Genomic DNA, 12367 nt, shown 5'->3' on the forward strand with positions numbered 1-12367 from the left:
GCAGCTGTCCTGAGGAGTGGGTCTGTACTGGTACCACCCCACACTGGGGAGCAGCGGCTGTGGTGGGCTGTCATCACAGCAGGCATTGGCATGGTAGGTCTGAGAAATAGCTCTGTGGTTTGGGTTTTGGGGATTCTGTTGTGGATGCTGTGGAGGTCCTGATGCTGGACATGTGAACTAGGGGAGGTGTGTGGCTGGGGACAGAGTGCTGTGACCACTGGGCTGCACAGGCAAAGGGAGCTCTGAGTTCTGGACTGGGCAGGTGGTGCTGCGAGGGATGCTCTGGGCAGCATGGGGCGTGCCGACGTGCTGTAGCCAAGGCTGCCAGTGACAGTGGTCACTCATAGTGTCAGACCACTAAGGGCTGGGCTGTGTCAATGAACTGAGGGGAAAGGGGCTTCTGTGGCCTGTTCTGTTGGAAGCCAGTGCTTCCTGCTGTAGGAGCATGCTGCAAGTGTGGAGGGTAGGTGCTCTCCTGTCCAGTGGATACAAGGACAGTCTGCCCTCCCGTGCTGCCCTGTCAGGGTGGTGCTCCCCAGGGTATCAGTCACACAGTTGGCAGTGTTGTGATGCTGTTACATCATCTCATCTGGACCCAATTTGGGCAGAATTGGCATTTTAACAGCACGCTCGTGCTCAAGCAGCGCACAGCCGATGTGATCTGCAGGGTCCCAGCTGGAGCTGCTGCTGTGTGAGCTGCTGGGGAGGGAGCTGAGGGTCTCTTGGGAGACCCCAGCACAGTGAGGGTGGCTGTGAGCTGTGGGCAGCAGGTCCTTCAGCCACGCCGCTTGGCAAGGCCCCACCAGGGCGGGATGGCAGATGGCTTTGTGTGTGAGCACGTCAGACCTGTCACTTGCCACCTTGTGCCTTAATTCCTGCTTCACCCAAAGACTGGAGGAGGGAGGGCAGTTCTTGGCCGTGCCCAGTGGGGACCAGTGAGTGGTGAGGCAGCTCGTAGGACACCCTGTCATCTCTGGGGAAACCCGCTGGTGAGTCTGTTGCCATCAGACTGCCGTGGAGGTGAGTGTCCCCTCAGGAGCAGAGGTGGGAAGCGTTGTGGGGTGTGCAGTTCCTGAGGTAATTGCCGTGGGCAGGGCATGGGGAAGGTAAAAGAGACGGTTGGGAGGACAGGAGGGGGCAAGAGCCTGGGGACCAGGCAACTCACAGTGAGGTCTAGGCATGGAAACCAGCAGACCTACAGTGGAGACAAAACGGTTGCTGGTGCACGGTGTGTAGCACTCGCCGTGCAACGTGGCAGGTGGGTGCTGAGCCGTCCTGGTGATGGACGTGTCCTTGGTTCCATCTCTGGATGGTGATGGTGATGAAGGAGGGACAGTCTCCCTTCCCTGTGTGACCGCTGCCACAGCCTGGATACCTGTGATCTGCCTTCCCCTCCTGTATGGAGATGGCTTGGTGTGGCCATGGCGATACACCCCAGTGGGTCGCAGCGCCTGGGGGAGCCCTCGAGGGCGGAGCCCTTCAGCCTGACTGCTGAACTTGCCTCGGCTGCCGTACCAGTGATGGTGGTCAGAAGAGATGCACACTGGTCCTAACGCTGCTGTGCCCATGGTACCTCCAGCAGAGACAGGACAGGACTGAGGAGTCAGCCCATCTGCAGATGCCAGCTCATTTTCCCTACCCCACAAAAACAAGTCCTGCAGCTAGTGTCCCTCTCGCCGGCGTGACGTGTGTGTGGCCAGAAGCAACACCCTCCCATATGGCTGTTCCTTGCCTAGAACTGGCCGTTAGCTCACATGTTTCAGTCAGTGGGGAAGTGTTGGTGGCTCTTCTTCCCACAGGGACCCCTGGCCTGACTCAGTGCACCTTGTTCCTGCTTGGCAGGGGTGGTGGGTGTGTTCCTTCGTGTCACCCCAGTATTAATGATAAACGCAGAACTAATCTGTTGTGATTTTACTTTGGTGCTAATTTGCCTTGAGTTGTACCTCACGCCTGTGTTGCTGCTTGTTGTGCTCTGAAAACAGTGCAGTGTGAGCGGTTTAATCCCTGTTTCATCAAAGCACTAAAGGGGCGTTCAGCAGAACTAACGGATGGGCCTGTGGAAGGAGCTGGGCTGGTTTAACCAGGAGGTGGACACGGGCCAGCCTGGAGTCTGTGCGGCTTCCTCGGGCCTTGCAGTCCTCAGCTGTGGAAGGTAACCAGGGGCTTTTACTCCTTGCAGGGCAGCAAAGTGCAGACCAGGGTTGGACTACTGATGTTGCTGTGCACGTGGCTAAGCAATTGCTCGATCGCTGTCACCCACTTCCTCCACAACCCAGCCAACGTCCCCTTCGTATCCTTGGCCCCTGCGGGGCAGAGCCGCCAGAGCCGGGACGGGTCGCTCGCGGTCAGGGTACCCCAGGGCGGGTCTCAGGGGTCCTGCGTGGCTGGGAGGTAGGACCAGGCTCCTGAGGAGCGCTCTGCATACACTGGCCCATCTCTAAGGTGGGTCTGTAAACCCGTGTGTGGGGCAAGCTGTGCTGTTCAGCCTGCAGAGGGGACCGGTTATTCGGATGAGCCCAGGGGTATTGGCTGTGCCAGGGCAGGGTCAGCTCAGCTGGGAGGGAAAAGTTCTTCCCTGGCAGAGCTGTGGGGCTGTGGCACAGGCTGCCCAGGGAGGGGCTGAGTCCCCAGCCCTGGGGGTATTTAACAGGGGGGAGATGAGGTGCTGAGAGATCTGGGTCAGCACAGGACAGGGACAGTTGGACTCTATGTGCTTAAAGGGCTTTTCCAACCTGGGGATTCTGTATTTTCAGGGTGACTTAAGCTCCTTCCCCTGAGGAAGGAAGAATGTTTCCTGCTTCTGTTGGACCTTATTTCTGTGTTTGCTTTTTGGGGAGAATCTGGCCAAGCTGCCACCTCCTCTAAGCACAAGCCTGCTCTGGAACAGCTGCAGCTCTTCAGTTAAGCAGGCAGGGAGCAAAGCCATCTCAGGGAAGCCACTGCCTGCCCAAGTCCTTCAGACCAGAAGCAGGCTCTGTGAGGGGGTTCGTTGGCGATTTACCTTGTCCCTCATTGACCTTGGGCTGAGGTGGGAAACTCATTAACTGGGATTTTCTGCAGGGACAAGTGTTGTGCCTAAACTACAAATGTCCTTAACGAGAGCTGTAGCTCACGGGGCAGATCGCTGAAAACCTGGGCGAGGAGGAGCAGCTCGTCCAGGGCCTGTGCGCGCTGCTGCTCGGCATCTCCATCTACTACAACGACAACTCCCTGGAGAACTACAGGAAGTACGAGGGGGGCTGTGGGGAGGCTGTGCGGGCGGCGGGCAGGAGGTTGGCTGTGCACTCTCCCTGACCTGCCTCTGGCCCGGGGGAGCGCAGAGCTCTGCTGCTGAGGTCCTGTCCTCCAGCCTGCCTGCTCCGGGGTGCAGGACAGAGGTTGGTGGCCACTGGAAGCTGGCAGAGTGAACGCAGAGCATCTCCTGCGGTGAAGGCTCGGGATGGATAATCAGAGTGGTGGCTGCAAGATCCACCTCTAGGGAAGGGTGGGCTTGTTTCTCCTCAAGCACTGGGACTGATGTGTCTCTTCCTTTCAGAGAGAAGCTGAAGCAGCTGATTGAGAAGAGGATTGGCAGGGAGAACTTCATTGAGAAGCTTGGCTTCATTAGCAAACACGAACTTTATTCCAGAGCTGCTCAGAAGCCACAGCCTAGTTTTTCTAGCCCAGACCACATGATGTTTGATCATGAATTTACCAAGCTCGTGAAGGAACTGGAAGGTGAGATGTTACCTCATTTCTGTGGGACTTGTGATGAAGTGATGACTGAGCTGCACAGTGTGCTCTTAAACGTAGCTTGGTGATACTGACAGGTGTATTCTGAGAAACACCTTTCAGTTGTGGCTGGAAGTCATCATGTACCCAAGCTCGCAGCTCAAGTAGAATATCAGGGCTCATAGTAGCTGGTAACGATATATTCTATGGGGAAGTGGCTCTGAATCCGTGCTGTGAGTTCCTGTGCCGTGGCCCAGAGCTGTATTCACCGTGCTCACGTGGAGACTGCGGTACTGAGCGCGTAGAGTGCTCACTGGAGCCCGATTCATGGAAGTATCCAATCCAGATACTGGCTGGTTCTAACTGATTCCTTAACAACTCTGAATGATGAACTTGTTGGCTCGTTAGAAGATGATGGGGGCTTCAGTGCTCCCCATCCTTCGCTGAGGGGACAGCAGCTTGTCTGGAAGGGGGGCGCTGACCCCACTGGCTTCTCTGAAGCTGCCTAAGCAGGAGGTGTGCAGCCTGACCACAACAGGCGTCCCCATTTCCTTACCCGTGGTGGTGACAGCTGCCTGGTGTTGGGTGTGGGCTGAGTCTTGGGTGCCGGGCCCCACGGTGAGGCTGTGGGACTGGGGTGTGGGCAGCGCAGACGGGGGAGCTGGGCTGAGCCGACCAACTGTTCTGCCAGGTGTCATCAGTAAAGCCATTTACAAGTCCAGTGAGGAGGACAAAAAGGAGGAGGAGGTGAAGAAGACACTGGAACAGCACGACAACATTGTGACTCACTACAAGAAGGTCATCAGAGAGCAGGTGAGGGGGGTTGCGCTGTGTGAGCGGGTGTTCAGAGGCACCACAGTGCAGGTTGGTACCAGCGTTCCAAGACAGCCGGGAATGGAGTGATGCAGAAACACCTCTGAGAGCTCTGAAGCAGCGTTCTGGGTCAGCTGAAGTGTCTGTAGGATATGGTTTAAGCTGAATTCCTTTCCTGGGGTACTTCTGCTCTGTGTGTTGCCTTCCAAATGAGTAACTGGGCAGCCCCCAGCCCTGGGAAGGATGTGTCTCTGTTCTGTGCTCTGGCCTTGGCAGAGGCAGCAGATGACACATGGCTGAGCAAAGCAATGAAGTTTGTTGGTGAGGTTGGGTCCTGCCTGCTCTGGTTGGACTGTTTCCCCAAGGGTACTTCACTGGCTTTGCTGTCACAGCTTAGAGGAGTGAAGCCAAAGAACTGAACCAGCTAACAGGGCGCTGAAGCAGGTCTCGGTAGTTCAGGGGTCTGCAGTGGCCCCTGGCTAGTGGTACCTTTTGGAATCACAGGGTGCTTTGGAGCTGCCCCTGGGGCTTTATGGAACATGTGATGACTTCTGGAGATGGACCACGTGTGCAGGCTTCAGCCATGGGGGAAAATCCCAACTGTTGGAGCCCACGTGTTTCCTTTTCCTTTCTCTGGGCGTCCCTGGGGTGGGGGTGATGGGCATTGGTCTGTGTCACAGGCGTTTGTCCTACACCAGCTGCCTGGCTGTGCTGGGGGTTTGTCTGCTCCTTGGTCACAGGCAGCACTGGCTGTGTCACCAGCCAGCGGTGCGCAGGGGTGGAGTTTGGGGGTCCCTTCCTGGAGGGGTTGCTCCAGGTGCCTGTCTCTTCCTTTCACAGGACCAGGAGCTCGAAGAACTAAAACAGCGAATTAACACCTTAACATCGCAAAATGAACAGCTACAGGCAACAGTTACCCAGCAAGTGTCACAGATCCAGCAGCACAAGGACCAGTACAACCTCCTTAAAGTACAGCTAGGTAGGAGAACAATCCAATCTGATCTCCTTAGTATGAAGCTCTTGTGATTTACAGCATCTGCAGCAGAGCTCCAGCAGACAGCTCCGTGTTGCTTCGGGCACCCTCATGTCTGCAGCACAGGGAAACTTCCTTAGGCTTCAAATGGTTTATCCAGGTTGATGTTGGGCATTGCAAACAACTTCATCAAAGCATCGGATTTGCTTTGCTATCTGAAAGTACTGGGGTTTGCTTTTCTGTGCCTTGAGACAGAGAGGGGCAGAGGGAGAGCTGGGAGGGCAGCCTGGAGGGGTGAGTGAGGTAGCACTTGCTCTGGCTTCGTGCTCAGCTCAGGTCTCTTGTAGTAACAGTTCTGTGTTCTGTAAGATGGCTCTGAGCTCCTGAGCCTGACTGCACCTCCAGGTGACTGCTGCAGAGCCCACGGCACGCCTAGGTGGACATGAGGGTGAGGGAGCCCTGGGACAGGCTGCCCAGGGGGTGTGGGGTCTCCTGTGGAGAGATTCCAGCCTTGTCTGGATGCTGACCTGTGTGCCCTGTGCCCCCTGCTTTGGCAGGGGGTTGGACCTGATGAGCTCTGGAGGTCCCTTCCCACCCCTACAGTCCTGTGAGTCACTGATACTGACCCAATCCTGGTATCGCATCGGTTGCCCACGATGGAGCAGAGCAGAGCCTGCCCCTGCCACCTGTGCCGGTGTGCCCGGGGAGTGTGGAGAGCTGAGGTGGCTGCAGGGGTGGCTGCCCACCTGGGGCAAAGACTGTCCCTGGCTGCTCAGGTGTAGGATGGGAACAGAGGCTGAAGTTTGGGTCAGGGATGAGGGTGTGAATTGGGGAAGAAGCGTGGCGTGGCCAATGTGCAAGGGGAGCCCTCGCTGTCCCTGGAGATGGGGCTGCGCTGCTGGAGGGGGAGCAATGTGCTTGTGTCGCTGCGAGGGGAAGATGCCTGAGGAGCTGGGGGTCAAAAAGTGACTCTGCCATCAGGATTGTTCACAGTGGGAAGTGCAGAAGGAAGCAGGTGTCCTCCCTCAGTGATATGCCAGTGAACTTCCTTGGTGTGAACTGGCCGAAGCCGTGTGCAGGTGCTGCACCAGCGCATACTTGGAGGCTTGGCCAATCAGAGCTGCCCCTTTGGCTTCTGACAGAGTAATTAGGGCTCAGCTCTGGTGCCTGAGTTAGAGCAGCCTGTGCCACCCGGCTTCAGTCGGGGCATCTGAAGGGCACTTCCAAATGATGCTGGAGTTTGTGACCCCTGTTTGCATCTTCCAGGAAAGGACACGCAGCATCACAACTCCCACAGCGACGCGCTGCAGGTGAACGGCATTCAGCTGGAAGAGGTGAGCAAACTGAAAGAGGAGCTGGAAGAGTGGAAGAACAAGCACGAGCTGCTGCAGGGGCAGCTGAGGGAGAAGGACTCGCTGATCGAAAAGCTGGTAAGCACCGACTGCCTCAGCCGGGCTCGCTGCAGCTTCCAGTGCCTGTGCCCGAATGCCAGGCTGGTCTGGGGGGGAAGTGGTGGGTGTCTGTGAGGAGCTGGGTGGGGATGATGCCAAAGACACGTTGCTGGTGAGCTGCTTATTTGTGCACATCCTCTGCGCTGGAATTGGCAAGAGGTGCTTTGGCATCCAGCTGCCCCCGGTAGCCAGGAGCGTCTCCTGGCCTGCGTGAGCCTCCTCGCTGGGACCTCGGGCAGCGCTGTGTTCTGCCAGCAGCACTGTGAGCCTGGGCCCCAGGCTGACTGCCCTGCTCCTTTACAGAGCTCCTCAGCAGGGGACATGGGAACGGCGGAGCAGTCCTCGCAGACCAGCAAGGCTGGTGGCCTGGAGCACAACACCGAGCTGCAGAAGGTGAGCTGTGCCGTCCGGCAGCGCCGTGGGCATGGGAAGGGAGCACTGTCCAGCTTCGGGGAGGAGCTGCTGGTGGTGGTTGCTGTGCTGTACCCTTAGTGCTGAGGGCACCACTCCTGGGATGTGGGGATGGCACGTCCACAAGTGAACTGGTGGTTTTCACTGGGTGAGTTAGGGCCAGCAAAAGACACTTCAGCTGCTTCTTCACACTCACAAAATCTCTTTATCCATCCCAAACTTCTCTTTGCATGTGGATGTGAAAGCTCCCCAGGGTGTGCAGCACAGTGTGTGGATACCTGCAGATTCAGTAATTCCGGGCAGCTGTTGCCCAAAAAATCCTTTGCAGGGACCTGGTAACACCTGGATTGGCAACTCCCTGGGTTTGTGCCCCGAGAGGGGACAACAGTGCCCCAGGGATGGAGGCAGTGGGGTGCAGCAGGGGTGAGGGGCTCCCAACATGACGGGGTTGGGGCAGGTGCCTTGGTCGGGTGTTTCAGTGGAACAGGTTTGTGAGAGCTGGGTGGGAAATGGAGCGTGTTGCTGACGGGCTTTGCCTTCTAGAGGAACGTGCTGCATGCTCATTGCGTGAGGGGCAGCTTTCCTCTCACATCCACTGGTCTGAAGCAGCCCAGTAGCATTTATCTTCAGGAATATTTAATGTGAGTAAGCACCTTGCTGGTCAAATTAACCTAAAAATGTTTGTCTGTGTTTCCCACAGGAGTTAGAAGTGCTCAGGAGTCAGGTGCAGCTCCAGTCTGCAGAAATCTTTAAGCTTCAGATGGAGAATCAGAAGCTGCAACTAACGGTACCAGTGAAAATTCCTGGTTTTGTGGGGATGAAATCTTGAACTTCACCCTCCTGCTGTGGTCCTGAACCAAGCCTGTCATAGGAATGCACATCAGCAAGTGACACGTCTTAAGTGACATAACGTGTTACCTGGGTGAATCCTCCATGAGGACAGAGGGGGTGTCCAGTCACGTTGGTGCTCGTGAGGCCGCTGGTCCACAGAGGAATCCCAGGCAGAGTTGTGGGGCTGTGGCACAGGCTGCCCAGGGATGGGCTGAGTCACCCCCCTGGGGGTGCTTAACAGACAGGGAGATGAGGTGCTGAGAGATCTGGGTCAGCACAGGACAGGGACGGGTGGACTAAATGGGCTTAAAGGGCTTTTCCACCCTGGTGACTCTGTACAAGATGGGGCTGTTACTCTGAGGAACAGTTGGGGATGCTGGTTTGGAAGGTGTTGTAAGTTGGGAGGGATGTGGTGGGTGCACCTGTCTGTACAGGGCTTCACAAGCTTCAGGGCCACACAGGCTCCAATATTTAGCTGAATTTGAAAAAAAAAGGGTCTGGCACAGGGTCTGCCCCAAAAAAACACCCCACAGACTCTTGGAGTGCAGCGTGTGTGAGGCGAGGGCTGCACCTTGTGCCCTCTCTGTGTGCCCTGTGCGTGTGTTCAGAGAGCCCGGGCAGCAGAGAGCTGTGTCCTGCTGCCTGGACCTGCCACACCTGGCTGTGCTCTGAGAAGAAAACAGCCGTTCAGATGTGACAACTGGCTGCACCCTCTTAGTCTGTCACTTCTCTGTGTGAGACGTCCAGTGCTCTGACACCGAGTTCCTTGTCCACAGAGCACAAGTGCAGATCCTGCAGTAGGAGACGGTGTGACAGCAGCCAACAGCTCCGGGCTGGAGGGGCGGCTCGAGCAAGAGATAAAAGACCTGAAGGTTGGTGGTGTCAGCACCCTGAGCCCTGTGACTCGAGCCTTTGGCTGGCAGGACTCAGGTGGTAGGAAGGGTCTGGGGAGGTGGTTTGTTTCCTCAGCGTCTTGAGCACTTCGGGCTGCATAGGGGAACCCAGATGTGCCACCTCCTTCCGTGTTCCCATGGGGAATGGAGGTGTTGCTGCCCTCAGAGAGCTGTGAGGAGAGGCTAGGTGGTCGCTTCGCTCTGACACGGACCGTATGGTGTGGCTGGGGGAAGGAGCCACATCAGGACTGACACCTGCCTCGCCGCGGGTCGGTACCGGTGCCTGGGGGTACGGCGCTGTGAGGGAGCAGGGCTGTGGGGCACATGGGGTTGGAGGTGTTCAGGTAGTGTGTGGCATGTGCATGTAGGGGACAAGGCTCTGGCTGTTGTGTGATTACGGTGTGACACGCTGTGGGGATCTTCCTGTTGGCAGAGTGAACTTAAAGCCCTTTCTGAGGAGAAGGAGTCACTCAAGCAGCACCTGGATTCCTCCAGCAGCACGGTGGCAATCTTGCAAGATGAGAAGAGTAAACTGCAGCGAGAAGTTGCAGAGTCGAAGAAGGAACAGGATGATCTGCTGGTGCTTCTGGCTGACCAGGATCAGAAGCTGTCTGCACTGAAGGTCACGCTGAAGGACCTTGGTGTACCGGTAAGCAAAGCTGGGGTGGTGAGGAGTCCCAGGCAGGACTGAGCGGTTGGTCTGGGCATGGCAGAGAAATTAAGCTGGGTGGTGTTATAAGGTGACAGTTGCCTTCATTAAGGGCTAATTCATTAGGGTAATTGATATACAGTGTGGTGATTTCAGGTTAGTGTGAAACTTGCTTCCCCTCCCTCAGCAGAGGCTGGGGGTATCAGGATGTTACAGCTCGCAATGGCCCTTTCTTGATTTCAGGTTGAAGATGAAGATGACATTGAATCTGGAGATCAAGGGGATGAGGATGAGGACGGGGATGAAGAGGAGCAAGACTAGAATGCTTGTGTGTGTTCCCATGAAAACTAAATTGCGTCGTTATTGGCAAACAAATCTCTTCCTGGTCTGCAAAGCAAAGGACCCGCTCGCCAGAAGCGGCTGGGAAGGTGGCAACCGAGTGACTGAGGTGTGTGAGGGCCCCGCGTTTAGGTAACAAACAGCAATCACTGTTCAGTTCTACCTGAGTACCCCAAATTTACCTGTTTAGGAGTTGCTTTAGGCACTGTTGGAAGCACAGGGGTGACACTGCTGCTGCCTGGGTTCGTTGTTGCCGACAGAAGGCCTGTGCGTTTCTCTGCGGTTTTAACCTGGAACTTCACTTAATTAAATACAAAAGTATTTGGTTTAACTCCTGTCACATGGCATCATTGCTGCTGCCCCAGCGCCCGGCCCCGGGCTGACCCAAGGGCTGGGGGGCTGCGGCGCGCGGCGGCTGCTGCTGCCTGCCCGGCTGGTTCTCCATGTGCCAGGGGACCCGCACGGCGTCGGGTGCGGCCGGAGCCGCGGTGCTGAGAGCCTGGAAGAGACTTTGGGCAAACCTGTGCTGGAAGGGTAGTGTTGTGTAGAAGAACAGCTGTGGAGTAACTAGCCCAGTGCTCTGTCTAAAGATCTGACGTGCTCCTGCGCCAGCACAGACGTCAGGAAAGGACCTGGCTGCCTGCTTCAGCCAGGGGACGGCAGCGGCTCGAGTCACATTAACTTATTGGCTCTCAAGGAGTGAATAAAAGAGAAAATTTTCAGAGAAAACTGAATATAGCAAGTGCATCGATTTCATTCTTTGGTAGTACCCCAGGTCTGTCCTCACAGTGCTCCTCCAGCGAGCCTGTCCTGCCTTAATAAAATATATTTTAATAAGCCTGCAAAACTCTCTGGAGCCAGGCTGGGGTGGCAGAGGGGAGAGGTAGCAACTGCTGGATCCTCACAGGGAGTGCAAGGGTGATGCCCAGGGCTCCTGGGGTAGGACTTGCCACAGGTGCTGCTCCCCTTACTCACTGCTCCTGTTGTCACCAGGTGGGATTACTACAGGTAGTTGAAGACTTCAGCCTGTGTCCATGGCCGGGGAGCTGAGCGTGCTGCTCCGGAGCCTGGGGCAGGGGACGAGGGGCTGTGCTGCCCTGCTCTGCAGGGGTTGTGGCCCCACTCTGTGGGGTTTGTGGCCCTGCCCTGCAGGGTTGTGCTCACAAAGATTTTTCCTTGTGGATCCGACTTTAGAACGTTTGAAATAGCAAAAACTGAAGGAAGCGATACCTAGGAAGGGTGGGAAGTCCAGGGCACAAACTGGTTGCAAACAGGTATGAAGAGGCCTGTTCAAAGCGCCTTCCCCAATTAGGAAACCTGTTTCGTTGATGATTTCATTGCACCATCCCAGTGCTCTGTCTTCCTGCAGCCAGGCTGGATTGGGACTGTGGGATGGGGCCCTGTGCCCCATGGCATTCGCTCGATTCTGCATTCCAGGACAGGTCATTGGCTCCTCTCCAGTATCTTTCCTTCCCCCATCCTGATGGATGTTTCTCTGCACCCTGTGCAGGGTTCCTGTCCTTCCTGCCCAGTCTCTTTGCTGCAGCCGGTGAGTGTGAGGAGGGGAGGACGTGTCAGGCTCCAGCTGGCTTCTTGCACGTGCCCACAGTAGCACGGATGCACGGGCCAGGAGGGGCTGAGTGGCAGCAGGCGCCGGGAGCGAGGGGCAGCACCCGGCGGGGTCTCTGTGCAGGGGTCTCAGGAACGGTCCCGTGCTGCCTGCTCGGAGTCTCCATCCCGTCTCTAACACGGCTGCTGCCCCAGCTCCTGGGCTGGTGGTTTGCAAAGTGCCGACTGGTGCAGCCCTGCTGCTCTTCTGCGAGCTCAGCAGCCGCCAGACCCCTCTGTGGAGCAGAGCTCTTCCTGCACAGGAAAACCAGACCCAGTGCTCAGCGGCACAGAGGGGCTACAGACCTCTCCTTTTATTGCAAATCCTTCACTGGAGGGAATGTCCTGCTCCCTGTAAGCAGAGCAGTGAGGGAGTGTTTGAACAGGGAGAGGGTGGGGGTGGTTGAGGGGGCCTTCAGTCACTGCTGGGTACTTGGGGTGCTTCAAACCCTCTCTCTGCTGATCTCACAGCCCTGCTCCCAAAGCTGTAGTTTTCCCACACATTCTGACTCCTTTGCCCCACGAAGCAGGAGCAGAACATCACATCTGTTTGAAATGTCCTTTCAGGAGCAAGAAAAGGGTCTGGATGAGCCTGTGATCACATCCTGCTGGTTCTAAAGGAAACCAATAACCTTGGGCCACAGTTTTGGATAAAGAACTGGGAGCAAACCATGCTGGGACAGGCCCA

At 56.5% G+C, this 12367-nt stretch overlaps 1 protein-coding gene across 3 annotated transcripts in view; it reads left to right on the forward strand.

Annotated features, from left to right (window-relative positions):
- The window catches only part of USO1 (USO1 vesicle transport factor), a 31852-nt gene extending 21047 nt beyond the window's left edge, over positions 1-10805 (forward strand). For all 3 annotated transcript variants that reach the window (XM_084266800.1, XM_084266802.1, XM_084266801.1), the window contains 11 exons: positions 2180-2290; positions 3109-3227; positions 3536-3717; positions 4403-4524; positions 5365-5503; positions 6764-6927; positions 7252-7341; positions 8060-8146; positions 8967-9062; positions 9517-9732; positions 9976-10805. In XM_084266800.1, the coding sequence (XP_084122926.1) occupies positions 2180-2290; positions 3109-3227; positions 3536-3717; positions 4403-4524; positions 5365-5503; positions 6764-6927; positions 7252-7341; positions 8060-8146; positions 8967-9062; positions 9517-9732; positions 9976-10053 (1404 nt within the window). In that variant the 3' untranslated portion in view covers positions 10054-10805. The remainder of the gene's footprint in view (positions 1-2179; positions 2291-3108; positions 3228-3535; positions 3718-4402; positions 4525-5364; positions 5504-6763; positions 6928-7251; positions 7342-8059; positions 8147-8966; positions 9063-9516; positions 9733-9975) is intronic.
- The last annotated feature ends 1562 nt before the right edge of the window (positions 10806-12367 follow it).

Source organism: Gallinula chloropus (assembly GCF_964237585.1).
Source record: "Gallinula chloropus genome assembly, chromosome: 7".
Classification (NCBI taxonomy): Eukaryota; Metazoa; Chordata; class Aves; order Gruiformes; family Rallidae; genus Gallinula; species Gallinula chloropus.